Source organism: Brienomyrus brachyistius, chromosome 18 (assembly GCF_023856365.1).
Source record: "Brienomyrus brachyistius isolate T26 chromosome 18, BBRACH_0.4, whole genome shotgun sequence".
Classification (NCBI taxonomy): Eukaryota; Metazoa; Chordata; class Actinopteri; order Osteoglossiformes; family Mormyridae; genus Brienomyrus; species Brienomyrus brachyistius.
The window spans coordinates 1095982-1123558 of NC_064550.1; the positions used below are offsets into that span (position 1 = coordinate 1095982).

Below are 27577 nucleotides of genomic sequence, written 5' to 3' on the forward strand. Positions count from 1 at the left end.
CCAATTAGCCTCAGCATGTCTTTGGACTGTGGGGGGAAACCCCACTACGACATGGGGAGAATATGCAAACTCCACACGCATGAAACCCAGGCGGAGACTCGAATCTTGGTCCCAGAGGTGTAAGGCAACAGTGCCGCCATTGCTCTTTTTCCTAAACTCTTATTAGACGATCATTACCCAGCTAACTGAGAAATCCTGCTTCGTGAAACACTACCCTGGATGATACGGTAAAACAGCTAATATGGATGTAACTATATTATAATCCAGTATTATGCAAAGATGTTACTTGCATATTGTACAAAAATAACGACCTCTCAGCGCGGACAGTACATGTAAATATACATTAAATGTCGTAATTCCTCCCACCGCTAGGCAGCAGCCGCTGGCACATGAGCTTGTTTTCACTGATCGCCTCTCTTTCTCGCTTCGTACGCTCCGCTGCGTGCGTCGTTTGCCAGCGTCAGACCCAACAGGACTTTCATTGATGTTGACTGAGGCGAAAGGACGGAGCATAAAAGCAGCTGAAAAGCTCATCTTCTGCTGGGTGAATAGCCGCTCGGCCGCTTTACCGCCGCCAGTGTCTGAAAGACGTGCTGATACCTTCCAGGAAATAGCTCTCGATGCCGTAGAAATGCACTAACCGGCTGCTTGTAGTTTCTTTTGTTGCTCGTTAGCGGGGCAATTAACCGGCACCTCCACTGTGCCGTTACCCCGCCGTCCGGCTGGCGACGGAGCCTGTGCTCCGTCCCACTTCGGGTCGGTGTCGCTGTGCAACTTGGCTGCGTGCGGTGCCCAAAGACGGAAACGGGTCGCTTCGTAGGGGTAGGGAGATGCATCTCAATCGTTTGGCCCGGTCCGGCGGAGCCAGAGGGCCGCGGATCATGAGCCTTTTCTGGCTGGTTTATTAAAGCTCGTAAGGTAATGTAACTTCGGAGTTTAAACTTCGTCAGCTTTAACTGGCATAGGTTTACACCCCCCCCCGTACTCGCCGCCCGTTGTCTGTCTAGAATCCATCCTCTCCCTCCATATCTGCATGTCCCTATGGCACTTTTACATTAAGCATCTCACATGAATCTCTCTACACACTGCCTCTGTACAGCAGTTTATTTATTGGATGCTTTTTGTCCACGCTTACAGATTTGAGTTTCCAATGAATAACCAGTAACAATAACAAGATCATACGAGAAAAAGGTGCTGTATAATAGTTAGAAGCAAAATCTGAAGAACTCTAAGTGCAAAATACAGCAGCAACATTTGTAAATTACAATAAGGGAAAAAAAACACAATACTCACTACTCAGAGTAGCTTGTTAAAAGGTACTCAAACTTCAGTAGTTTTTGTGAGAGGTGTTTTTACTCTGCTTTAGGATAGGACTGCTTGTTTTTACCAATTTAAGCTGTCAGAGCTGCCCACTATCTTTAACAAGTAAATAAAATTTCAAGAATTTAGAGAAAAGTGCAGTTGTACTCTATGTAGTTAAAATTAAAAGCTCAGCAGCATGTAGTAGCAAGTGAAAATATTCAATGGAACGGATCAACTGAGACAGAGTGCTGGGAGGGACCTTGATAAGCTGCGGTTAGTTCAGTTGTTCTTGGAGGAAATGGCTCTTTGGATGTTCTTGGAAGGTTGTGAGGGACTTGGCAGTTGGATAGCTAGTTCCACCACTGAGGAACCACGCGTGAAGCATGTCTATTTCAAAGACTTATTTTCACACAGTGGAAGGATCAACAGGCAGCTTTTGGTGACAATGAGCAGCTCATAAGTGTAGGTAGGTGCTGCCCCATTAACAACTCTGAAAGGCAGCACAAAGGACCTGACGTGAGCACTTATAGGGAGAGAAAGATGGCCGTAACATGAGAGCATTTTGACTGATCGAAACCGTGGTCATGCTGCGAGATGCTAAGGAGTTCAGCAGTGTATTTCGATAGATATGTTCTGGTCTTCCCTGTGTTAAAATAAGCGACTCTAGATCAGGAAATATCTGGTCATCGATCATTACAAGTTGGTTTTGCCTGGATGACAAGAATCATGGCTTTTGAAAGGTTCTGTTGGAAGTTGCTATGTGAGCCATGCATGTGGAGCCTGTGGAAGAGGGCAGAGCTGACCGAACGCGGGCTTCTGTCAGTAGAGGTGCTTGCCAGATGTTAGCTGTTTCTGTCAGGAGCACATGAACGTTCACAGTGCTGTGCATGCACGTATCAGTCGTCATCCTGCTGCGACCCACAGTTCCTGATGAGAGGCTTTCCTGTGCTTTTCTTTGTCAGGCTGTGGTGAGACGGGCTACTGGGGATGAGGATCCGGCTGCAGGGGACGGGCCATGCCGCTGGTCTCCTCGCAGAGCTCAACCGCTGCCGGCTTTCCCGCTGCCTGTGTGACGTGGTGCTGCAGGTCGGGGGGCGCTCATTCCCAGCTCACCGTGCTGTCCTGGCCTGCGCCGGCACCTATTTCCGTGGCCTGTTCTCTGGCGGGGGCGGTGCCTCTTCCACCTTCACCCTGGACTTCGTGTCTCCAGCGAACTTTGAGAAGGTGCTGACCTTCATTTACACAGCGGAGATCCTGACAGACCTGATCGACGTGGGAGTGCTGTATGAGCTCGCTGAGAGGCTGGGCGTGCAGCAGCTGGTCTTGGCCTGTCACGCCACCTTCCCTGACCTGCAGAGCTCTAACCCCGGCAAGGGTCCCGCCAAGCCGGACCTCGACCAGCGCACCGCCCCCACCTCCGTGTGCTCTTCCTCGGCAGCCTCCTCCTCATCGTCACTGTCTTCATCTGCTGGCCCTTCTGCCACACCGTCCTCCCAGTCCCGGGATGGTGCCTCCAGAGCGGGCCGGGGCCACGGGGCCCCCATTCCTCCTCCTCAGGCCCCCAAAGCGGAAAACGAGGAGTTCTTTGTGGAGTACGGCCACATGTCCGAGGAGAAGGTGCCGGAGCAGCGGCCAGTGGCTGAGGTGGCGGACACCGTGAACGGGCCAGCCAAGGATGTGAAGGTGGAGCAGGCTGAGGAGGGCGATGGCACGGGGGGGCGGCGTGGAGGGGAGTCCCGGGTGCCATCTGCGCCGCTTAGTGTCTCTTACCCCGACTCCTCGGCTCAGCTGCCGGTGGAGGCCTGCGCCCCCTCGTCGTCATGTGGCGACCCGCTGGATGGCCTGCAGGTCAGCGCGGTGGAGTGCGGCGGCGCCGACGCCTCCGAGGAGAATGACGTGCTGTTTGAGGATGACGAGGACTCGGAGCGGGTACGTCGCCAGGGGGATGGCTCGGAGGCCGGCGACCGCTGGGGGAGGCTGTCAGAGGAGATCATTGAGCTGAGCGATGACGAGAACTACGCTGAGGAAGATGAGGTCGAGGAGGAGGACTTGGTGTGCCTGGAAAATGGCGCTGGCTTGGGGGTGGGCACTCGTGGCCCCGTGGAGGGCCCGGTGGCATGCGGAGCCTGCGGGAAGGCGCTGCCCGCGGAAGTGAGCGCTGTCACGGCACATGCAGAGACCCACATGTCGGATTCAGGCGCATGCCGACTCTGTGGTGCCACTCCAGTGTCCCGTGCTGCCCGCATCTCGCACGCCCTCTCGCACGTGGGGGTCCCACTCTTCTCCTGTGACATGTGTCACCTGCAGTTCTGCAGTCCAGCCAAGCTGAACCGGCACCGACGGCAGGCCCTTGCTGGAATCCCCCTGCCTCAGCCTAACCAGTTCAACAGTGCCTCCCAGGGACCGGGTGGGGAACTGCAATGTGCAGTCTGCTCCAAGCAGCTGACTAAGGACTTCCAGGTGAGTGGTGTGCTTGCATGCGGGAGGTGATCTGGGTGCCTCTGTTGTTCTGTCAGCTTGGTCAGTCGTCTCAGATTGTCTTGGTAGATTGTTTTGGCACTGGAAAGGTTAGATTATTTGACAGTGATATGCTAGTGCTCATTCCATCAAATTGTGTGTCCAACGCACGTCTCGCAGTCTGCAGCGTGGTCTGTCTTGTTGCCCGCAGGCCGTGAGGGAGCACCTCCTCGTCCACGTGTGTGTGTCGTCACTTCGCTGTGCCGTGTGCCACCTGACACAGACTTCCCTGTGCACCCTGCTGTGGCATACCCTCACGCACCTCTCCCTGCCCATCTATACCTGCCCCTGCTGTGCCTGCTGCTTCCTGGAGCGCCCCCTGCTGGAGAGACACATGGTAGAACACGGTGAGGATGGTACAGCTGCAGACAGGGAGCTCGGGGACTGCCATGTGCCTGGGGCCGATGCCCTGGAGGATCTGCGCTGCTTCTTGTGCTCTCAGACCTTCACCTCCACCTCTGCTTTCCAGTACCATTTGAGCTTACATACAGGCGAGCAGCCGAGCAGCCAGTCCTGGCAGGGTAAGCGCAAGGCAGAGCAGGCCCTGGACTACCCCTCATCTTGCTCATCATCCTCGTCGCTGGATGCTGGAAGCTTGGGCAGACTAGTGGCCGTGGGCTTCGGGCAGCCCATGGGCCCGGGGCCCCCCGACAAGCCACTGGCGGGCTCCCTCCCCAGCTTCCCGGTAGGACTCCTCCCAGATGGTAGCCCTGGTGGGCCATCGGGGGGCACCGCGCCACGGGTTAAGTGGTACCGCTGCCGGTTCTGCGGCAAACGCTTCGCCCACTCGGGTGAGTTTACGTACCACCTGCGCATCCACACAGGTGAGAAGCCCTACCAGTGCAAGGTTTGCCTGCGCTTCTTCCGGGGACGCTCTACCATGATCTGCCACCTGAAGACACACGCTGGCGCCCTCATGTACCGCTGCACGGTCTGCGGACTCTACTTTTCCACCCTCAAGCTCGTCTCGTCCCACATGGAACAGCACAAGGACAATCTGCCACCGGACTTCAACATCGAACAGACCTTCATGTACAATGACCACTCCAAAGAGCCCCTCTCTGGCCTGGACAGCTGATTGGCTGTGCCCCGTGGCCTGGACCACTGACTTGCTGTTTCTCTGGCCTCGGCGTCTGATTGGCTGTTACTCTCCTTAACCTGCTAAGGACTGGATTTCTAAAAGATGCTGAAGCTGTCTGTGTTTATGAGATTTTTGAAGGAGACAAATGAAAACGTGAGAAATGTCAGGAACATAGATATTAAGTAAGTGAAATTCATTTAAAGAGGTTTTGCTTCACCCCTTGGTGGCAGCACATGTCCGAGATTGGTGTGAGATGATATTGAAAGCGGTGACTGGAGAGCTATGCTCCCAGATTAGTGATGCCCAACTGGAAGTCAAGTCTGCTGCTCTGCTCTCTAGGCTAAGGAGGTTGAGCTTGGTTGTTGCGTGCCTTATTGTGGAGGAGAAGACTGCATCATGGTTACTGCTTAGGTGCTCCTGTGGGCACTTCCCATGGTGCCTTGCAAAAACATTTCCTACAGTCTCCTCTGTCAAGAAAGTGTTTCCACATGTAGACATTTTTATCCACCAAATTAATTTTAACTACATTTTTAACTTCAAAATTTTTTAAGGTTTATTGATTTATCTATTGTTTTCTAAAAAGAAAAATACTATTTCCTTACTGTAGCTGTAGAGATGTGACACTTCTAAATTAGAATTGATAGATTAATATTTATGGTGTTGTGTATCCGACAGCTTGACTTGGTCCTACTACCGCTATGCTTTAAAACAAGCATAATCCTGTCCTAACTTACAGTAGCAAAGTTCTGCTTAAGAGATCCAATATTGAAATAAAGTTCTACAAGCTTTGAATGTCTTAGTTTGATATTAAAGTGTATATGTATACATTTCATGTTGATTTGAATAAAGTAGGAGCTTGTCAGAAATCTTACAAGCCAGTAAATGAGGAGAAAGGTGCTATTGGATGTTGTGGCGTGGGCTCTCTCAGCAGGACATGCATGTAACACGATAGATACGTGTGTAACATGATGATACTGTGTCCCTGTCCGAACCCCTCACACCACAGTGGTAATACAAGTGGGAGCAAAGTTTTATTTGTTGTTGTTTATATATTGAGTGAAACACACCTTTTTCAATGTAAGCAGTGCACTGTGTTGTTTGCTAAAGTTCCATGGGCAAGCGGTCCGATTTAGATGGTTGACGGCTGATGGTGTTGACCCATATTGGGGAGGAGTGGCTTGGCCTTTCTGAAATGGCATCTTGCCACCTCCTTAATCAGGCTTGATGCTCTGTGAGAATGAGCTATAGCTGAGGTACCATGCCAGGCAACAGCTCTGTGAGGATGTGCTGTAGCTGAGCAACCGCCCCGTATGGCAGCTCTTTGAGGATGAGCTGTAACTGAGCTACCGCAGCTCTGTGGGGATGAGCTGTAGCTGAGGTACCGCCCCATACAGTAGCTCTGTGAGCATGCGCTATAGTTGAGGTATGGCTCCATGCAGTAGCTCTGTGAGCATGCCCTATACCTGAGGCATGGCTCCATGCAGTAGCTCTGTGAGCATGTGCTATAGCTGAGGCATGGCTCCATGCAGTAGCTCTGTGAGCATGCGCTATAGCTGAGGCATGGCTCCATGCAGTAGCTCTGTGAACATGCGCTATACCTGAGGCATGGCTCCATGGAGTAGCTCTGTGAGCATGCGCTATAGCTGAGGCATGGCTCCATGAAGTAGCTCTGTGAGCATGCGCTATAGCTGAGGCATGGCTCCATGAAGTAGCTCTGTGAGCATGCGCTATAGCTGAGGCATAACTCCATGCAGTAGCTCTGTGAGCATGCCCTATAGCTGAGGCATGGCTCCATGGAGTAGCTCTGTGAGCATACCCTATACCTGAGGCATGGCTCCATGGAGTTGCTCTGTGAGCATACCCTATACCTGAGGCATGGCTCAATGCAGTAGCTCTGTGAGCATGCGCTATAGCTGAGGTATAGCTCCATGCAGTAGCTCTGTGAGCATGCGCTATAGCTGAGGTATGGCTCCATGCAGTAGCTCTGTGAGCATGCGCTATAGCTGAGGTATGGCTCCATGCAGTAGCTCTGTGAACATGCGCTATACCTGAGGCATGGCTCCATGGAGTAGCTCTGTGAGCATGCGCTATAGCTGAGGCATGGCTCCATGAAGTAGCTCTGTGAGCATGCGCTATAGCTGAGGCATGACTCCATGCAGTAGCTCTGTGAGCATGCCCTATAGCTGAGGCATGGCTCCATGGAGTAGCTCTGTGAGCATACCCTATACCTGAGGCATGGCTCCATGCAGTAGCTCTGTGAGCATGTGCTATAGCTGAGGCATGGCTCCATGCAGTACCTCTGTGAGCATGCCCTATAGCTGAGGCATGGCTCCATGCAGTAGCTCTGTGAGCATGCCCTATAGCTGAGGTACGGCTCCATGCAGTAGCTCTGTAAGGCCACCTGCGTCCACCGTGGCTCCACTCCTCTACTGCTGAGTCATGCATTGTGTGGTTATTTTCAAATGTTTCGAAAGTGTTTCTGATGAAGGCACTGTGCTGCTTTGCAGAATGCAATGCCCTGCTCCCTACCATCTCTGTGTCCTGAATCAGGCTCCCTTTAAGTCAGCACTCACCTCAGAAGCAGTGATGCGGTGACATGGAGCCAAGTAGCAGTTGGCTTGGTGTCATCACATCTAGTGGGTTTTTTTTCTTTTACACTTAAAGCCTTAAAATGTCTGTGGAGATGCATGTACGTCGATGAAATGTCACAATAATGCTGTTCTTGTAAATCTGTTGGAATGAGGTATGGGTCTCTAAGGTATTAAAGGACCGCCCCTCCCCCATCTGACAACGGTTCCCCTTTTTGTCAGAATCTGCCTTATTTCATAAAGTAGGTCAAGGTTTTACCGTCTATTTATTGTATTTATACTGTGTTTTTTATTGACACTGTTATAACACGTCATGTTGGTCCTTGAATTCATGCTTCAGTTTTGTGTTTGTTCCATTAATAAAACAGAGTAACAGCAGCCATTGTTGAATTATTTGATTAATGCTGACAGTAGCTTTATGTAAGCGTAAAGGGGCAGCTTGTTATTGGGTATGTGTTATCTGTGAGAAATGCCCTTAGACCGGACTGCTGCGGAGCAGGACAGCCGGCCCTGGTTTCCCCTGAACGATCTAACCTGTGACCTTCCAACGTCGTCCGCGAAGCAGTAGCTTTATCCTCGTGGTTTCCTCCAATTGTACCTCTGGATCATATGACCTCCCACTCACAGGATAAGCAGCTGGAAGCGTGTGAGGTCTCTGGTGGCCAAACTAAGGAGCTTAACTTGATTGGTGAAGAAACATTTTCAAGGTACTATCATACAGCAGCAGCATTCGCCGCCAATCAAACCACGCATGTGTATATTGGACACAAATGGTCACTACAGTAAATATTAAATAAGAGCATTGCAAGACATGTTCTGCCAAACAGCTACACACTCGACTAGCTAACTGAAATGTCTGAGGTGGGGGGGGGGGCAGAAACAGATCCACCCTCCTGGTTTGCAGAAAGCTGATTGGCTGCCTAGATGCCATGTCTAGTCTGAGGCCCAGAAATGACAGCAATGTGCAGCAATGCCAGCAGGACTTATTACAAACCAGATTTTCTTCATTTAATGTACTGGTCAGGGTTGCCAACTCTCACGCTCACACAAGACATCTTATGGCAAATGTATATTATTCCAAAATAAACGTTAGCTGCATTGGGGTAGTTTGCAAACCCTACAGACTGTTTACAAGAAACTGTTACATGTAAATCTGTGTGTGTGAGTACAGTGAAAATCTCACTCCAAAACTGGAAACCCTGATATTGGTGCATATGAATAAAAACCTCACTCACTGGAAGACTGGAAGTTTTTTTAATTCGACTTACATGGATTGCAGGATTCACTTGGCTACACGTAAATAAAATGCTAAGAATGTGTAACGCCAGTAGTTCCAAGGGTAGAAATTAAGCAGCCATTCATATCAGCAGAGATACCCAGCCTGGTTCATACACGCCTGCCTTCATACTGGGGTATGTGGTGTGGCTGTCACTGTCCTTTCCTTTGCAGTCCTGTGTGACGGTTTCGTGTGCTGGGGGAGCAGCCCTCCCCTCTATTGGCGGTGGGTCCGTTTTTCCAAGACTAGGTGAGAGAGTGAGCACGAACATGGGGGAGGTGTGATTGATGTCGTGTCTACTCCGGTCTGTGCCTCGGTGGGCCGTCTCCCCCATCTTTGCTCTTTAAGGGCCCACATCTGAGTGACTGGTGCTGCTGGTGCTGCCCCGGCGGCCCTCTTTTGGCGGCCGCTTGGTGCGGTCGGCGTCAGTGCAGCCCTGAGCGTTGGGTGCCCTGCTGGACAGGCGCTGCAGCAACGTGTTGATGAGCATTTCCTGGAAGCCCTTGCTGAGGAAGTTGTAGAGGATGGGGTTGGCGACGCAGTGGAATAACGACAGGCATTCTGTGATGCTGTAGGAGAAGTAAATGATGTCCACCGTGTTGCAGCTGAAGAGGTGTGGAGCCATGTCATCCACCATTATGAGCATCACGACGAGGTGGTACGGCAGCCAGCACACCACGAACACCAGCGAGTACACATGCACCAGCCACACATCGCGCCGGCCCTCCACGTTGGCCACGGTGCCTACAGTGCGAGCGATCAGCACATTGCATGTGATAATGATGACTGCAGGTCCCACGAACTGGAAGAGGAGGGCAACGCAGCTCAGGGTGTTGAACCACATGGTATAGCTGTAATCAGGGAACAGGAAGCAGCCAGGTTCCTCAAACTCCAGCAGGTCCACATGCACGTTCTCGATGAGGGCCAGCAGAAAGGCGAGGGCCCACAGGCCCCCACACATCAGTGCCCTGCGGTGGCGCTCGGGAAGGCCCCAGCTGGTGGACTCCGGCTGGGACAATGACAGGTAGCGCTCGAGTGTCATGCAAGCCACAAAGAAGGTGCTGCTGTAGAAGTTCACCGCGTAGACGAGATGTGTGAACTTGCAGAGAAAGTGGCCCCACAGCCACACTTTGTCTATGGTGACCTCAAGCATGTAGAAGGGCATGACCAGCACCACCATGAGGTCGGATATGCTGACGTTGAGCACGCAGAACAGCACGCGGCTGCAGGACTTCCTGCGCTTCCAGTTCACCCACACAACCAGGCAGTTCTCCACCAAACCCACCATGAAGAAGAGCAGGTGCATCAGGAAGAGGAACACACGTCTGGAGCTATAGTCCAGGTCCAGGGTGCATTCGTACATGAACCAGTGCGTGTAGTTATCATGGTCGGATGTGATGTTGTGGGTGTCGTCCACCATCTGCAGGGCAAGAAGGAAGCTCTTAATGGGGTGGATGGGGGGCCGGACGCTGAATACTGAGGCCAAATGAGTGGCTCAGAGCATCACACACTGATGCTGTACCACTCGGAAACACTTTACTTAAAGCCATGGTTTTAGTAATTTATAAACACAATTATAACAAATAATGATGCTTTCATAAAGCATTATAAACATACCAAATATTTGGTAACGCTTTACATTAAGTGCACCTTCATAATGCATTCATAGAACATTCATAAGTAGCATGCAAGTACATCTTAACATTCCCTAACAGCTTTATATTATACATTAATAACAAACATTATATAACAAACATTATAATTGTATAATCATGTAATGTTTATTAATGTATATTACAGCTGTTAATGGATGTTAGGATGTTAAGGTATACATACATGATGTTTATGAATGTGTAATGAATACATTATGAAGGTGCACTGAACATTTTATGAATGCAATATAAAAGCATTATGAAAGTGCAGTTAATGTAAAGCATTATCAAATATGTATCAAAAGGAATAAGCATTATGAATGCTTTATAATGCTCTCATCTATAATACACTAGAAATACCTTAAAAATGCATTATAATGGTCAGCATAAGCATTAAGGATGCCTTGTACTGCACTATAAAGGATTCTATAGTGCGTTATAGATGAGAGCTTCATAAGGCAGTCATAATGCATAAAAACATGGCTATAATATATAATGCATATGAATGCATTATCATGCAATATGAATGTGTTATAATAAATTCCTCCTCTTATATTGTATTTTTTATTGTATTTTTATAACTTGTAATATGCTGGTGTACTGCTGCTGGAAACTAGAATTTCCCAGAGGAACCTTCCCGAGGGATTAATAAAGTTCTATCTATCTATCTATCTTATCTATCTTATCTATCTATCTATCTATCTATCTATCTATCTATCTATCTATCTATCTATCTATCTATCTATTCTATCTATTCTATCTGTGTTTATAAATTACTAAAAACATAGCCTTAAGTAAAGTGTTACCTACCACTTTGTTGTACCACACTCACACACGGTCCCTGTACTATATTCTTTGCCTTTCGTGCTATTGCAGAAAAGTCATGTGTTGAATTGTTGTCACTGGCTAACTGGGCATTTCCCAGTGTGTGAATGAAAGTCACTCACCCAAAGTCCGAGGGACTGAGCCCATCAGCAGACTAAGGCCGGGCTCGGGGAAAATTTTTCATGCGGTTAGGTTTGGGCCGGGCTCAATGACTTTATTTTGTGTTTATTGTGCTAAGCTGGACACCGAAACGGAAACAGGAAAGATTGGAGTTCACGTAACACGTGTCAGATTATGTTCTGAATGCTAGCTAACGTCCGTCATGGCCATAAGGAGTAAATTTGCAAAGCGATAGTTTTTGACCATTACAATCAGTTGTTTAGAATTATTTTTATTTAAAGTTGTAGCCAATTGATTCAATTTCTGATTTTTTTGTCTTTCCAAGCATTAATTTGTTGCACTTTTCATTTTAACAAATCATTATAATCATATATTGTTCATATATTGTACTTGTCCATTGTAGCCTCTAGTTTCCGCTTTCAGCCTCGCCCCCTCAGTTCACTCATCAGAATCTGACAAACCTACTGGGCACTGGCAACATAACTTTCCCCAGATAGCTAGTAATTTATAAATGTAGTACTGAAGTTGTAAATGCATGAACTGTGATTCATAATCACAACCTGAACATTATAAACTTGTGAAATATGGCACAGGTGCATATTTGCTACTCTGAATATGGATTTGCATTTCATAAAACTACGAAACCTTCACGACATTTTAATTACGATTACTTTAGATGTACATTTATCTCCTTAGGCTTGCACTGATGTTTAGGGACCATGCAAGATTTTACCAGACCGTCGGCGAGTCACTCTCTGGTTCGAGAGCGGCTTCCAAGCTTTTGTGCCATGAAGCTTGTCCCATGCAGCACAGGGGACATCCCAAACAGGATGACAGTCCATCACCGGGCACACACACACACACACACACACACACAAGATAATCGCCCATTCCTCTCTAAAGCCATGAAACAGGACCCTGAATGTCACCATATTTGCTTTTTCCTTCCTTCTGTTTCTACACAGCTTCCCGCTGTGTCCATTTAGCCTATGATTCTAGAAAATCCATCGGCTCGGTGACCTACCTGATCCATCAGAATAACATCTAAACGCACATCATTTGTAAGAAAACTCAGAGGAGCCCTCCATTGTGGGAGTGGTCCCTCGCCCACAGCTCGACAGGCTTGACCCAACGGTACGGTACCTTGGAGATTCTGCAGATCCTGGGTGACCAGTGAGAGGCGGGACGCTGGGAATGCTGGCTTGAGCGTGCAGAGACCTGTCTGAGCGCGGTATCCTAGACAATCTGGACTCAGCTGGCTGTCCCACACTGGCAAATTCAGCCAAGCCCTGATCCCCCCGTGACCTGCGGGACTAACAGGACATCCTGGAGGAGGTGCAGCGGCCTTGTGCTAACCCCCTGTGGCCCATGTGATAAGGCCTGACTTTCAGGCTCATCATTTTCCGTGTGATTCGTTCCAAGGACATCATTGCAGCCTTGCCGGAGGCCGAAAGTCCAACTGCGTGATTTAACCACGTCTACACTCAGTGGCATCACTTGCAACCATTCAAACCGCATGTTTGTGTGGCCTATTGGCCAAAACTCATTATACTAAATATATTAAACGAACACCATCCTTACTTAGATGCTGAAGTTGCATGTTCTGCTAACTAGCTAGCTAGTTACCCTCTTCTGATATTTCCTGACATCGGAAGGGGTGCCTCAGAAACGACAAACCGGCCCCCGTTTACATCTTTGCGAGTGTAGATGACATATTCAGCATAATCCACGCAGATTGGCCTCTCCAGGGTAAATCATTCACTTATGACATAATGCCAGCTGCCAGACAAGTAAAAAAGACAAGGAGAAGCACTATTTAGCCGTAGGGTGTGAATATTTTCACATGAAGCCAATCGAGCGGTCGGGAACAAACGGATACAGCGGCTGGCTGGCGAATAACTGACATCAGCACTTCAACGCTGTGGAAAAACACTCTCCCGGCTGTGATATAGTGCAGATACAAACGCTGGGGCCTCGGGCTCTGCTGCCAGGAAGCTCTGTGATTAAGGAGCATCAGAGGAAGGAATGAAGGCGGGAGTGCACCCTCAAAATAAAGGGGTTGACCTCCCCTCCAGAGCGGACCGAGGCGGCCGTCACTCTGCTCTCATGACCCAGGACGACGACTGGGCTTTCTGCCCAGTTTGGGTGTGACACACCCACCCTCCCCGAGGTCCTGAGGGCATGGGCGAGCCCCCGCACACAGCCCATGGGCCCTCCTCGCCTGTCAGCACATTCTCGCGGTTGCTCGTCCGGGATTGAGCCGTGTTTTTCCATCCTTTGTTAGAAGCAGCACTGTGGCATTCAGGAGAAACAGGAAGGGATCCGTCATCACAATTAGGGCTCCCGGCAAAGGGAGCCACCTCCCTGACCCCTGGCCCGTCTCCTCATCCATCAGGCACAGCATCCAGCTTGCCCCACCTCATCTGTACAGGAGCAGGGCAGCCAGTGTTCAGCTCTTCAAAATCAGTAAACCAGGAGTAGGCAACCCGATCCTGAAGTGCTGGTATCCAGCAGGTTTTCCCATCCTACCTGGTCTCTGAGGAACCACACCTGATCTCAGGCAGATAGTAACTCATCAGGTAGGACAGAAGACCTGCAGGATACTGGCACTGCAGGATCAGGGTTGCCTTCCCCCGCACTAAGGTGATGTTGCGCTTCCTACTTTTCCTGCCGTTCCATTGCCCGTCGGTAGGGGGCAGTCTCCAACACAGCCCCTGTCTTAGCCGTACACCAGCTGTCTGAAAAGCCCCGCATAGTTACGTCTGGATCTCCGGGATGTAGCGGTGACGTGTTTAAAACACTTCCCAGATCCTCAGCCGACGTCACCCATGTTCCCAGCGACGACGGCACTGTGCGGACAGTGATCACAAGCTTATCATTGATGCACAACTTTATTGTGTTTTTGTTTTTTTTTTTTTTAGAAACTGGGGACATGGAGAACAGGACAAAAATTTGGCACTGCACGGAGAGGGGCACCGCTGCGACCGCCGCCATTGTCCCGAACAGGATGTGAGGGCAGCCACTTCCTGAGGGCGGCTCGCGCTCCTCTGCGAGGAAGCACACACTTCCCACTTTTCTGCTTACCTTTCAATCCCAAAACTTCGAGGGACCTTAATGCGGTGCCTTCAGATCGTCCTCTCGTCAAGGGCTAACGACGGGCCAGGTATCAACCACTATAACCCTCATGTTATGTTCCTGGAATCTAGCGTAGGAAGTAAGTCTCTCTAAAAAGGAAAAATACCCCCAAAGGGAGATAAGGGCAAATACCAGAGCGGACAAAACTGACTATTATCTGTACGTGAAATCAGACCCTATTGGAATGGACAGTTGGAGAGAAAGCGTGCCACGCATTCAGAAAACTGTGCAAAATAGACTCAATCCAGAAAACTTTAAAAATATATATTAGCCATAACCAGCTAAGAAGCGTAAATGTAGTGTATTGGCTTTTTAAAAAATATTAAATACTCTGAGTGCCTTAAAAACTAATTTCACAAAGCACACTTTGGGCTGTCCTGGGGCTGAATTATTGGGGGGGGGGGGGGTTCTCACCAGTGCCATCTGCATTCTTAAGGGGGGTGTTTATGAAGTGGTAAACCTAGCCATTGGTCCCTACTGCTACGGTGAGTCCCGCCTCTATCTGTCACCCAGCTGTGACACTGTGTTTCACATCACCAGGGTGACAGACATGCTCGAGTCAGACAAGCAGCTCTGTCTGTATGCCAGTCCCTCACGCCCTCGGAGACGATTACGGCAACAGAAACGGGACTGCTGAGGTGGGGGTAGCTATTCTTTGGATGTTTGTCCTTTGAAGAAATACATAAGACAGGGAATAAAAACTACGTATAGAGAATGGAACGGATAAAATAAACAGCAGAGTCTTTTAGTGTGAAGCTGGCCCACAGCCGTAGGGTTCGGCGCGTCACGCAAAGATGTTGGCGATGAATTCCCGGAAGCGCTTGGCGTACTGCTCGGGGTGCACGGTGGAGATCTCTGCACCAGCCTGGAATGAAGCAGACGGTCTGCATCAGACCACTGAGCTAGAGGGTGCTATAGCTCTATCAGTCCACTGAGCAGTCCTCCGGCGGGAGAGGGGGCACTCACGCCGTGTTTGACGGTCTTGGCCGCGTGAGCTGCCTTTTTCTTGGCGTTGTACTGCGTCAGCACGTCGATGAGGCCCATGAAGTAGACCTCCCTCTGAGGGGCTCCTGGAGAGAGATGGGAAGTACTGTGTTACCATGGCGCTGTCTGCTTCCTGTCTGGCCTCACAAACTGTCCTTGGGCCCTGAAACAGGCTTCTCACTAAAACAGACCATTTACAGTAGTAGGGGAGAGATAATGGAGGCGTTCTCACAGTGCTTTCTGGCATGTTCTGCACACTCACCGGGGACACTCTTCAAGGCATAGACGTCGATGTAGGGATCAAACTCTCCTGGACCGAGGGGCTTACAGGAATTTAGGTAGCCGGCGATGCCCTCGGGGGATGTGCCGTAAGAGCCGGCCGTGGGGACAGTAGTCAGCCCGTTCTCAGGCTCCGCCTCCTCCTCCATGCACGGCTCCTCTAGCTCCTCCTCCTCCCGCTCCGCCCTCCCCACGTCGTGGATGCCCAGCAGCAGGCTGTAGTCCATGATCTTCAGCTTAACCAAGAACTGCAAGAGCCGTCCAGCATGAAAGGTTTGTGAGCTGATGTGTTTGGTACCAGAACAACAGCAAATACAACTGCCAAAACCCAGCCATGGAGTTTACCACCACCCAACCCACACATCTGCATGAGGTACACAAGATTTAGGAGGCCCCCACTGGCCAATAACAGCTACTACATAAATATTACCTCAACCCACTCCTTATTTAGGAGATGCTGAAGCAGCATGTTCTGCGAACCATCTAGCTAGCTATGGTCCTTCTCACTCTATTTGCTAGCTATTTAGTTTCTGAAACATCTCAGGAGGGACAATGGGTCTCAAAGAGACTTTCTGACTATAAAATAAAGCCAGAATGGAGATCTTCCACGCACCTCCACATCTCTATTCAGCTTCTCCATGAACTTCTCCTTCTGCTCCTCGCTCACATGCACCTTCTGCATGTCATTCCTGAAGTCCACATCCTTGTAGGTGGGCAACTCCTTCACCTGGAGCGGAAGCAACATCAAGTAGGGTTAGGGTTACCATCTCCAGCAGGTATCACTCACCATCTCGCTGATGCAGGCCTCTTAAGGAGATCCTCTTACCTTCTCTTTCTCGCTGGCTTCACGGGAGACGAGGGACCCCTGTGGAAGCACGACATTTCCCGTAAACACATCAGCGTGATCCACTTAAGGAAGAATGTCTCTCGGCAGCGTCCACAGCTCCGTGCTCATGCTGCAGCAGAGACTGCCCTCTATTGGCCACAGAAGCAGGTGCGACCCGACCCACCAGCCCACACCTCACCTTGAGGTCGTACTTCCTGTGGACGACCAGTCTGTGGCTAAACATGTTCCTCATGACCATGAAGTAGGTTTCCTCACTCTCCACAGTCACGCGGTACATTCCCAGGAACTGAGGCAGCAGTGTGCTGCCGTGACATTTCACTATGTGCTGGGGTGGGGGGGGGAGAGACAAAGGTGGCCTCAGGGACCCTGTCTGCACACGGTCTGTGTCCCTGTGAGGACGCACATCTATTGGTTCCAGCTGGTTCAGATCCCGCCCCCGAGGATGCCACATCCTACCTGGTGGTACTCAGACAGGATGTTGTGCATGTCCTCCACATCCTCGCTGGAGATCTGCTTGATGACCAGAGTGCCGTCGTAGGAGGTAAGCAGCAGTCCCTCTCCGGGGCCGTCACCCCCCCGGACGGGAGGGCTGCGGGTCACAGACACCTGATGAAGCGGGGAAAAAAAGACGCGAGAGATGGGTGATGCCGAGACCACGTCCTGATGCCGTATCTGCATCCCGACCCGGCAGGACCTCCTGATACCAAAACAGAGTCCTGATTCGGCCGGCCCTCCTGATATCGTGACCGCATCCTGACCCGGCGCCATAACCGTCTTCCGACTCGGCAGGCCTCCCTGACGTCACAACCGTTTTCCGACTCGGCAGGCCTCCTGGTGCCAAAACAGAGTCCTGATTCGGCCGGCCCTCCTGATATCGTGACCGCATCCTGACCCGGCGCCATAACCGTCTTCCGACTCGGCAGGCCTCCCTGACGTCACAACCGTTTTCCGACTCGGCAGGCCTCCTGGTGCCAAAACAGAGTCCCGATTCGGCCGGCCCTCCTGATATCGTGACCGCATCGTGACCCGGCGCCATAACCGTCTTCCGACTCGGCAGGCCTCCCTGACGTCACAACCGTTTTCCGACTCGGCAGGCCTCCTGGTGCCAAAACCCCGTTGTGCCCGACCTGGCAAGCCCGGCGCTGAAACAGCAGCTGCTGTATAAATAGGGTCAATTAAGCGGCAGGTTTTAAAAACAGCCCGAAATAATGAGCTGGTAAAAATAGGCTGCCTGGAGGTCTACAGGGACACGCCGCTTATCTGTGGCCCATTTGGATTCGAGCGCCATGGTGAGGACGCAGGCCGGCATGAAGAACAGCACGCAGAGAGCGGATCTGGCTGAGTAGGGCGTGGTCATCCTGCTGGAACCCCCCCCAGGTACTGTTTCCCCCGAAGGGGGTGTCCGCTGCTGCTCTCTGAAGTGACCAGGGAAGCAACTGAAGCTAACGGAGGTTTTAAAAAGCAGAGCGGAAAGGCAGCAGGCTGACACTGTCTGTGATGCAGGGAGTCCGCTGGCACACACACGATGTCCGGCAGATTCACAGGTGCGTAACCTTTAAACACCAGCCAGCCTAACAGACCGTGGGACGTGCGTCATATTCACCTGGTAATCGAGATCCTCGATGCCGAAACGCTCCCGGAGGTTCCGGAACACCTGGGGGCAGTATTCCTTAAACTTAAAATGGCCTGGAAGGTTCTCTCTGCGAAAAAAGAAGGAGAGCAGCTCTTAGGAAAACCAAACGCAATGGGACAATGTTCCTATTCTGCCATACACACGCACACACACACATGTACACACACACATGCACGTAGGGTACACCTATCCTTATGGGGCCCGCTCATTCACTTCTATGGGAAAAATGCTAACGCTAACTATGACAACCTTAACCCCCACCCTGCTCTAACCATAACCATAAGTAACCAAGCAAAATATAGGAGTTTTTGCATTTTTAGTGTTTTCATAGCAGTCACTGATTTTTATAAAATAGAGTTTTCCCTTAACTGGTCCCCATAAGGGAAAAAAAAACATATATTTATCACGTTATGGGGACATTGTGTCCCCATTAGGATAGGTATACCCGCTCGTATACACACACACAGACACACATGTACACACACACGTACACGCACAGACACACACCAGGGGAAAGCTGCTGATTCACCTCCACATACCCGTCCTGCTCAAAGCGCACAGGTAAGACACCCGTGAGACGCCACCGCACTGGGGAGCCGCCATCCTGTTGCTACACTTCCCCACCCCTTTCCATTGCCCCCCCCCCCCCAACCCTGCCTTTCATTTAAACTAGCAAATTTTAAAGCAAGCCTCAGATTCCTGAAAAGATTATGAGATCGTGGAAATCCACACCACAAGCACGGGAAAGGGGGGGGGAATGGAAAAACAGGAAATAAACATAAACCTTACCCCCCCCCCCACACACACACACGCCCTGGCAGGAACACAACACCCACAGGCTGTGCCATTTCCATCTGCTCCCGCAGAACTACGCAGCATCAGTGAGCCAGCAAGTCTCTGAATCGAAGCTCTATTTTGAAGGAGGACCAGGGATGATAACCTCACAGGAACATGTGCTTCTTTGACAACCACAAATTCCCACGGCTGGAGGCTGTGAGCGGGCGAGGAAACCTCTGTGTACAACACTGACTGGCTACTGACAAACATGCCTATGTAACACCTGCAACACCCCAGAAACAACAGATGAAATAACGACGCCAGACACAGATCTGGCTTGGAAGAAGTGGAACAAAACTCAAACAAAAACACTTTAAAGAAAGCCATGCAGACGAGAGCTGACTTTACTTGTTGAAGAGGTGGTTGTTAACTTTGATCTTGGTGTTGGCTTTGAAGTCATCCGGAAGCAGCATGACTGGTACAGGGACCTGGTTCAGCTCGCTGATCTGCGGATAGGAGGCGGGTCACAGGTGGGTCACAGGCGGGTACGGCCAGCAGCCGGTGGGGCACAGGCGGGTACGGCCAGCAGCCGGTGGGGCACAGGCGGGTACGGCCAGCAGCCGGTGGGGCACAGGCGGGTACGGCCAGCAGCCGGTGGGGCACAGGCGGGTACGGCCAGCACGATCACACACACAAAGGGAGTCACTAAACATGCCTGCATTTCTCACAGTCATACCCATTTACATGCACATACTACAAGACCGCCATCCCCATGACTCCGTTTGGTGCTACGTTCAGACCTGTACTGGAATAACTCTGCTGTGCCCCCCCCGCCCCCAAGAATTCGCGATCCGCCCCCCTGCAGTGCCGCATTTTAGCGGCATAACCTGATTACTCCGTGACTATCCGCACCCACCCAGCGCATGATATTCACGATCTGTGCGTTACTCCAGGAGTAAAACGGCATGAGACTTAGACCTTAAAGCGGCCTTGTGACCGCGGATGCGATCGCCGGAGCACTCCGGAGAGGTCTCACCGCGTACCGAGTGGTTCACTCCCCACATGAAAACGCCGATCACCGGGTCGCTGCTGGCCCGCAGCACCTTCACCTTCTGCTGCACGAAATGCTTCTTCTTCGTCTTGGTCTTCGGAGCTAGTATAACCATAGGGCTCGAAACGGCGCCCAGGTTTCCGTGGGACGCCATGGCGGAGCCGGACAGAAACCGGGACCGGGAGCTTTCACCGTCCGCTTCCGGGACAATCAAAGGATCTGCTGGAGCGCCGTCCGTCCGTGGAGGAGCTTCCGGAGGGCGCCGCGCCGCCCCCTTCCACAGGCCCCGCCTCCTGACACTCCCGCAATGAAATCCAACTGAACCTTCTAGATTTCCGTGTAAAGTCACATGATCGGTCACGTGTTCTCCGCACGGCCAGGTGGGCAGCAGGTGCGACTCGCGGATCGTAAGGACTGCGGTTCTCCGCGTGCTCTACCTGTAGCAGCAACGTAATACATGCATGCGGGTCCTGTAAACGTCAACGATTGTTTTGTATCTCTATAATATTAACATAAAGATCGTCTACATATATAAATGATTATAATGTATGTATATGACTTATGAATTTGAGGAAGCACTTCTTTACACAGCGTGTAGTTACAGTATGGAATAGTCTTCCTGTTAGCTCCTTTAAATCAAAGCTAGATAACATTTTAAAAACTCTGAGCTATTCTCCCCAAACGAGCATTCTCGTTTGTAAATTTCTTATGTTCTTATATATCATTATAATGTCATTCTCAATACATGACTTTCCCAGGCACCGTTTCGCTAAAATATCTCTAATTTATTAAATGGAGGTACTTTTAGGCTACCAAATGTTTTGCTACTTCTATTATTATTATTATTATTATTATTATTATTATTATTATTTATTGTTGTTGTTGCTGTTGGTAGTAATAGTAGTAGAGCGAAAAACGTAGAAGAGACAACTTGGGCAAGAGCAACGGCTGTCAAAGAACAGCTGTCTAATAAATACAACAGCATTACAGTAATACTGAAATTTTTGTTTTTAAACGTGCGTTAAAAACAGCATTTAATAGGAAATTCGAATACAATTGAATAACAAATGATCAACGTATAAATAAAACATTCATAAAATCTTAATCATTTACAGCATTTAAATGGATTTAGCTTTGAAGGGACGTCATTTAAACAGTAAGTCCCCAGTAAGGTGCCACAAATCGATGTATTTTGTGACCAACAATAAAAACAAGCTTTCAATTTTTAAATAAAGAAGAATAGGAAAATGTAAAATACTTAGTAGTTAAATAATATTGCAAACGTATGCGCTGTATATAAGCGAAATATAAAAGTGTACAAAAATATGCTTAGAATACACTTTTTCGTACAACACAGCTTCGAAAACTAGACAACCGCAGGAACAGTCAATGGCTGCGATGGCAGAAGTCATGACAAGGTACAAAATGACCGCGAATGTGTCCTTAATCGTAGACATAACAGGTTATGCATATCTAAAAAGATACAGCAGATGTAGATAGATATTCAAAGCAAGTGTCCACAATATCATTTTATTCCAAAATAAATAATATGAAAAATACACAAGATGCAATTTACGAGTCAGTAAAATAACGTTATCCGCGAAATAGTTCTGTAGATATATATACCCGCTGGCATTGTATATAGGCCTATAGAAGTTTTTGTTTTGAAATTACGCTTTTAAAATCGTCCACTTGGAGGCAGTGCAGCGCCAAAAATATGCTTGACACCTTACCTTTTTCACATCATATCAATATTTCTGGAATGTTCAGTCTAAATGCTTTCCGAAATGGAAGTTAAGATAATGCAGTAATTAATTGGCACTCTCTGTCATGTGAAATCCTAAGGAACGGCGGACCTCGTCGCCAAGCAGCGCTTTTAATCACTAGACGTTACATGTTCCCGTTTTCAGTGGTGCACTGGCCATATCATTGACGGCAGCGGAGTGTCACACGTGGGTGCTCAGTGGGAGGGTGACAATGACCAAGCATGACGAGTTTGTAATGCTCATGATATATCCCAGCCAGACAGCATCAAATCCAGTCGAAAGCCGCCCCGTCCTCTTCGTCTGACTGCGGGTTCAGGGCTGCTGGCTGAAGGGCGTCCCTCACTCTCCATCGCAAGGCAGCGCGCCGTCCTCTCCCGCACGCGCCAGCAGCTTCGTGCCATGCTCGTCCACGCACCAGCAGTGGCCGCGCTGCATACCTTTGGAGGAGCGGCACTGTGGGAGGGGGGGGATTAAAGTCACCATCGCTTTAAATGAAACGTCAGCTGTCATTTCAGTGTCAAGCCACCATCAGAGTGACACTAAAGTGTTAAGTCACAACTGATTAAAATGTCATGTCAGCACTCATAAAAGCGTTAAGTCACCGCTCGTAAAAGGTAGGTCACTACTAATTAAAGTGCCGTTTAGGAGGTCACAGCTGTTGTGCCCTGTGTCAGCTGACTGGACTCCCATTCCGTGAACTCATCTGTGCTAAGAGACATCTCTAGCTCTCTGCATGGTCCTCTTCCATAACCTGTACCTGCTTCTTCCTATAGAATCCGCGAGTGTCGCAGTTGGGGATGTAGATATCCCGGCTGGACGGGAAGATCGTGAGTTCAAGACCCCTCAGAACAGAATTTAACAGCTTACGGCAGGGAGCCTGCAGGGGGCGTAAAACATTACTTCAGTGACAGTTTACTTCGTCCATCTCTTTGAGTTCCTTCGTTGGGAATGATAGCATACAAATGTTTCAGCTTGAGTTCAATAAAATTAAAAGTTGGAGCAATTTGGTTAATATGTAATAATAATAAAATGTATTTAATTTTAATTAAATTAATTAAAATTAATTCACACGCTAATTTAATTAATTCACACACTGAATAAAATTTATTCATATACATTATACCTAGGGACAAGGGGATATATTCCCATAAATACAGGAAACATTATGCTTAAGGAATTATATTGGACTTCAAGTGATTTTTAGGGGCTTTAAGTGAAACGTTTCAATTGGGCTCCACTAGATCAGTATATACTGTAGCACGTGATCAGGGTTACTGAAGAGGTAAATAATGCGCGAAGACCTACCTTCTCCAGATCACTGCTGCTGGAAGGATGTGTAACTGAGCACCACAAGAACAGAGAAGAGAAACCAGCAATTAAAAATCACTGACTCTGGTCTGATATGAGTTTACAGTATCTGTGAGCAAATCTCAGCAAATCCACTCTGAGATGGGCACACAGGCACACGTACAGTGCACAAGGTGGCAACACACACAAGCACACATATAACATCTCATAGACACATTTAAAAGAGCACACAGACACCACACAGACATTCAAGAGCATTTACACACTTAACATCACAGACACCACACATACATTCAAGAGTATTTACACACTTAACATCACACAGACACCACACATACATTCAAGAGCATTTACACACTTAACATCACAGACACCACACATACATTCAAGAGCATATACACACTTAACATCACACAGACACCACACAGACATTCAAGAGCATTTACACACTTAACATCACACAGACACCACACATACATTCAAGAGCATATACACACTTAACATCACAGACACCACATATACATTCAAGAGCATGTACACACTTAACATCACAGACACCACACACACATTCAAGAGCATATACACACTTAACATCACACAGACACCACACAGACATTCAAAAGCATATACACACTTAACATCACACAGACACCACACAGACATTCAAGAGCATATACACACTTAACATCACAGACACCACATATACATTCAAGAGCATGTACACACTTAACATCACAGACACCACACACACATTCAAGAGCATATACACACTTAACATCACACAGACACCACACAGACATTCAAAAGCATATACACACTTAACATCACACAGACACCACACAGACATTCAAGAGCATATACACACTTAACATCACACAGACACCACACAGACATTCAAGAGCATATACACACTTAACATCACAGACACCACACATACATTCAAGAGCATATACACACTTAACATCACACAGTCACCACACAGACATTCAAGAGCATATACACCCTTAACATCACACAGTCACCACACAGACATTCAAGAGCATATACACACTTAACATCATACAGACACCACACACATTCAAGAGCATATACACACTTAACATCATACAGACACCACACAGACATTCAAGAGCATGAACACACTTAACATCACACAGTCACCACACAGACATTCAAGAGCATATACACACTTAACATCATACAGACACCACACACATTCAAGAGCATATACACACTTAACATCACAGTCACCACACAGACATTCAAGAGCATATACACACTTAACATCATACAGACACCACACACATTCAAGAGCATATACACACTTAACATCACAGTCACCACACAGACATTCAAGAGCATATACACACTTAACATCACACAGACACCACACAGACATTCAAGAGCATTTACACACTTAACATCACACATTCACCACACAGACATTCAAGAGCATATACACACTTAACATCACACTGACACCACACAATCATTCATGAGCATTTACACACTTAACATCACACATTCACCACACAGACATTCAAGAGCATATACACACTTAACATCACACAGACACCACACACACATATATTTAAAAGCACATACACACGTAACATCACACACAGACACACACTTAACATCACACACACACACACATTTAAAAGCACATACACATTTAAAATCACACACATACACCCACAATTAAAAGCACATACACACACGTAACACCACTTAGATACCACACACATATTTAAATATAGCATACACACTGCTAACATCGCACAGACATTGCACGCACACACACACACACACACACACACACAAATTTAAAAGCACATCTCACACACACACTAAAAATGTCTGCCTTGATATGCAATGAATTTATGAGCAGCATAATTATGACAGAATTATAACATTATGATACTTATTATGCTGTGGAGTAAGTCCTGTACATACAGTTTTATGTACAAGCAATCAACATGTAACACCTGACTTGCAGTGATAATGCAGGTAATTATAAATCATGCCATCATAGGTTTATAAATATTTTGTGGTGCAGGGCATCTCTGGGCTCTGCCCCCCCCATCCTGCATGAATCGCATGCCTGCCCCCTTAGCCCTGCCTGCTAGCGGCCTCGTACAGCCGCTCTATAAAAGGGTGTGGACTCTCCCTGGTCTGCTGATGCAGACCCCTGCTGCAAATAGCCTGGGAAGGTGCTGCCCGCACATGCCCCTGGGGGGCAGCGTGCGGATCAGAGGCTTCCTGTCATCAGTTCAAATCCTGTCCTTGGCAAAAGGGTCACATGTCCGCTGGGCCTTCCCCCCCCCCCCCCCCCCCCAGAATGCTCCAGGCCGACCTTGCGCTCGTACCCCGAGCTTCACCCTCACCTGTGAATGTGGGCCTGTCTCCGGGGCCGATGCGGCTTGGCTTGGCACAGACCCCCCTGCCCTGCAGCAGCGCCTGCAGGGGGCTCTGTTCTCGAGCTGGGGGCACGCAGCGTAGTCCCTTGGCACAGCTCAGGGTGTAGACGCCGCAGGGCTCACCCAGGGCCAGGGAGGAGGTGCTGCCCTCCCCAGCCCGGTCCGGAAGCCAACCCCGGGCTGTGGCTTGCGTGCCAATGGTCCGGGTTGCGCACTGGGCCAGCAGCAGCAGGAGCAGCACAGGCAGCTGGGGTGGGGCGGGCATGGCGTCGGGGTGTCTGGCTCTCGCTTGGCGGTACAGGAGGGGCGGTGGCAGCAAGGAGGCGCTCTATCGATACACTCTCACTTTCTCTGCTTTCCTCTTCAGCTCAGCTGAGCTGTCAGTCCATATGGGGACGGATGGAGCTGGGAGACAAACAGGCAGTGAGGGAGACGCAGCCTGCAACGGCTTTTAAAGCCTTAAACTGCAGGGGGAGGGGGGGGGGGAGAGGGGAAGAGGGAGAGGGACAGAGAGAGAGAAAGGGAGAGAGAGGGAGAGAGAGAGAGAGAGAGAGAAAGGGAGAGAGAGCTGCTATGACACCTAAACAGGGCAGGGACACAGGGGGGTGGGGGGGGGGGGAGCAGAAAGGAGCAGCGGGTGGGGCCTCTCATTTTCATGTTTGCCAAGCATCATCCACCCTAATGTAGGCATCACTGTGTAACTGTGTATGAGGGAGTGTGCGTGTGTGTATGAGGGTGTGTGTATGAGGGTGTGTGTATGAGGGTGTGTGTATGAGGGTGTGTGTATGAGGGTGTGTGTATGAGGGTGTGCGTTCATTCTTCAGGTCTTCACAGAGATTTGAGAATGCAATCGAAAAACTAAAAATGCCAAAAGGCTCATATTTTGTTTGGTTACTTATGGTTAAGGTTAGGGTTGGGTCGGGGTTAAGGTCGTTATGTTGGGATTAGCGTTATGCCCATAGAAATGAATGAAGAGTCCCCACAAAGATATAATTACAAATCGATATGGTATGTGTGTGTGTGTGTGTGTGTGTATGAGTGCACCCCCTGTTATCACTATAAGTATTACTAAATCACACAGTCCAGTTGTGTTTACCAATGAGATCTATTTACATTTATGTTTAATTAGTTTACCAGACGCTTTATTCGAAAGCAGCATACAATTGAGAAAACTGGGTCGGCCGGTTCCTGAAGCAATCAGGGTGCAGCTCAAGGGCTCAGTGGTGGCATCAATCGCTGACCCCAGGATTTGATCCTGAGATGGCATGGGGATGCTCATATCACCCTCTCTAACATCAGCGCCATCGGTCACCTACCATCTTAATGTCTGTCTCTCAAACAGCAGAATTTCAACAGAGCAAACCACTGATGTCGAAAACGCTGGTCACTTCATTTTTTAGAATGAAGCGGAAGGACCAACCTTTTGTTTATCCTTTACTTCCGAAAGCTATGCCAAGCATTTGCCAGCCGCCGGCCACTTGCACATCGTGTGCACTAGAGGGCGCCCCACACGACCGTGCTCAGAACCGCACGCAGACATGGGAGTGTTATTTTTGTTCCTTTCCAAGGTGAGGAGTTCAGTGGTTCAAAAGCACATGAGGCTGTATATAAATAAAAGAAAGAAATGTGTTACTGGTGCATTTCTTCTAGGGTAGGCGTCACCGGAGGCCGGAATGACTATAGGTGTAACAGTAGAATCTACTCGCAATTCGGTTCAATAGATGATTTCGAGCTCAAGGTTCGACAAAAATAAGACTGTTGTTATTTAATCCATTTTTGGTATGTGCATTTACAAAAAACTGTTTTGGCTCATAGGAGTTTTACTTACACAAAATGTTCTGAGGGTAGAATGAAAAATGATTGGTACAGAGAGACAACCAATCAGATTGTTGAGGGGGTGGGTCCAAGCAACTAGAGGAGGCAAGGCCAACCAATCAAATGTCTTGGTCCAGCCTCCTTTAGTTGTTTGAACCCACTTCTACAATCTCTCCGAACCAATCATTTTTTCGTAAAGTC

At 49.0% G+C, this 27577-nt stretch overlaps 4 protein-coding genes across 13 annotated transcripts; 1 reads left to right on the forward strand and 3 right to left on the reverse strand.

The window, feature by feature from the left end:
• Positions 1–442: 442 nt before the first annotated feature.
• Positions 443–7866, forward strand: LOC125713095 (zinc finger and BTB domain-containing protein 39). 10 transcript variants are annotated; one of them, XR_007383473.1, is made up of 5 exons: positions 443–544; positions 2265–3762; positions 3971–6818; positions 6864–6908; positions 7179–7866. XR_007383473.1 is itself a non-coding variant. In XM_048983926.1 (3 exons), exons 2-3 carry the CDS (start codon positions 2290–2292, stop codon positions 4895–4897), a joined length of 2400 nt encoding a protein of 799 aa, XP_048839883.1. In that variant the 5' UTR covers positions 443–544; positions 2265–2289; the 3' UTR covers positions 4898–7866. The 10 variants fall into 10 exon arrangements, 1 of the variants encoding a protein (XP_048839883.1); XR_007383474.1 differs by having other exon boundaries at positions 7224–7866; XR_007383472.1 differs by having other exon boundaries at positions 3971–6908; positions 7089–7866.
• Positions 7867–8726: 860 nt separating this feature from the next.
• On the reverse strand, positions 8727–14106 carry gpr182 (G protein-coupled receptor 182). Its single transcript, XM_048983936.1, has 2 exons — positions 12505–14106; positions 8727–10184 (listed from the first exon to the last, which is right to left on the reverse strand). Exon 2 carries the CDS (start codon positions 10182–10184, stop codon positions 9108–9110), a length of 1077 nt encoding a protein of 358 aa, XP_048839893.1. The 5' UTR covers positions 12505–14106; the 3' UTR covers positions 8727–9107.
• Positions 14107–14233: 127 nt separating this feature from the next.
• Positions 14234–20353, reverse strand: pip4k2ca (phosphatidylinositol-5-phosphate 4-kinase, type II, gamma a). Its single transcript, XM_048983935.1, has 10 exons — positions 20060–20353; positions 19425–19522; positions 18210–18306; positions 17063–17212; positions 16785–16931; positions 16586–16624; positions 16373–16486; positions 15743–16007; positions 15463–15566; positions 14234–15361 (listed from the first exon to the last, which is right to left on the reverse strand). Exons 1-10 carry the CDS (start codon positions 20219–20221, stop codon positions 15281–15283), a joined length of 1257 nt encoding a protein of 418 aa, XP_048839892.1. The 5' UTR covers positions 20222–20353; the 3' UTR covers positions 14234–15280.
• A 710-nt stretch (positions 20354–21063) lies between these two features.
• LOC125713107 (insulin-like growth factor-binding protein 3) lies at positions 21064–25977 on the reverse strand. Its single transcript, XM_048983950.1, has 4 exons — positions 25529–25977; positions 23139–23173; positions 22591–22710; positions 21064–22286 (listed from the first exon to the last, which is right to left on the reverse strand). Exons 1-4 carry the CDS (start codon positions 25824–25826, stop codon positions 22173–22175), a joined length of 567 nt encoding a protein of 188 aa, XP_048839907.1. The 5' UTR covers positions 25827–25977; the 3' UTR covers positions 21064–22172.
• Positions 25978–27577: the final 1600 nt, after the last annotated feature.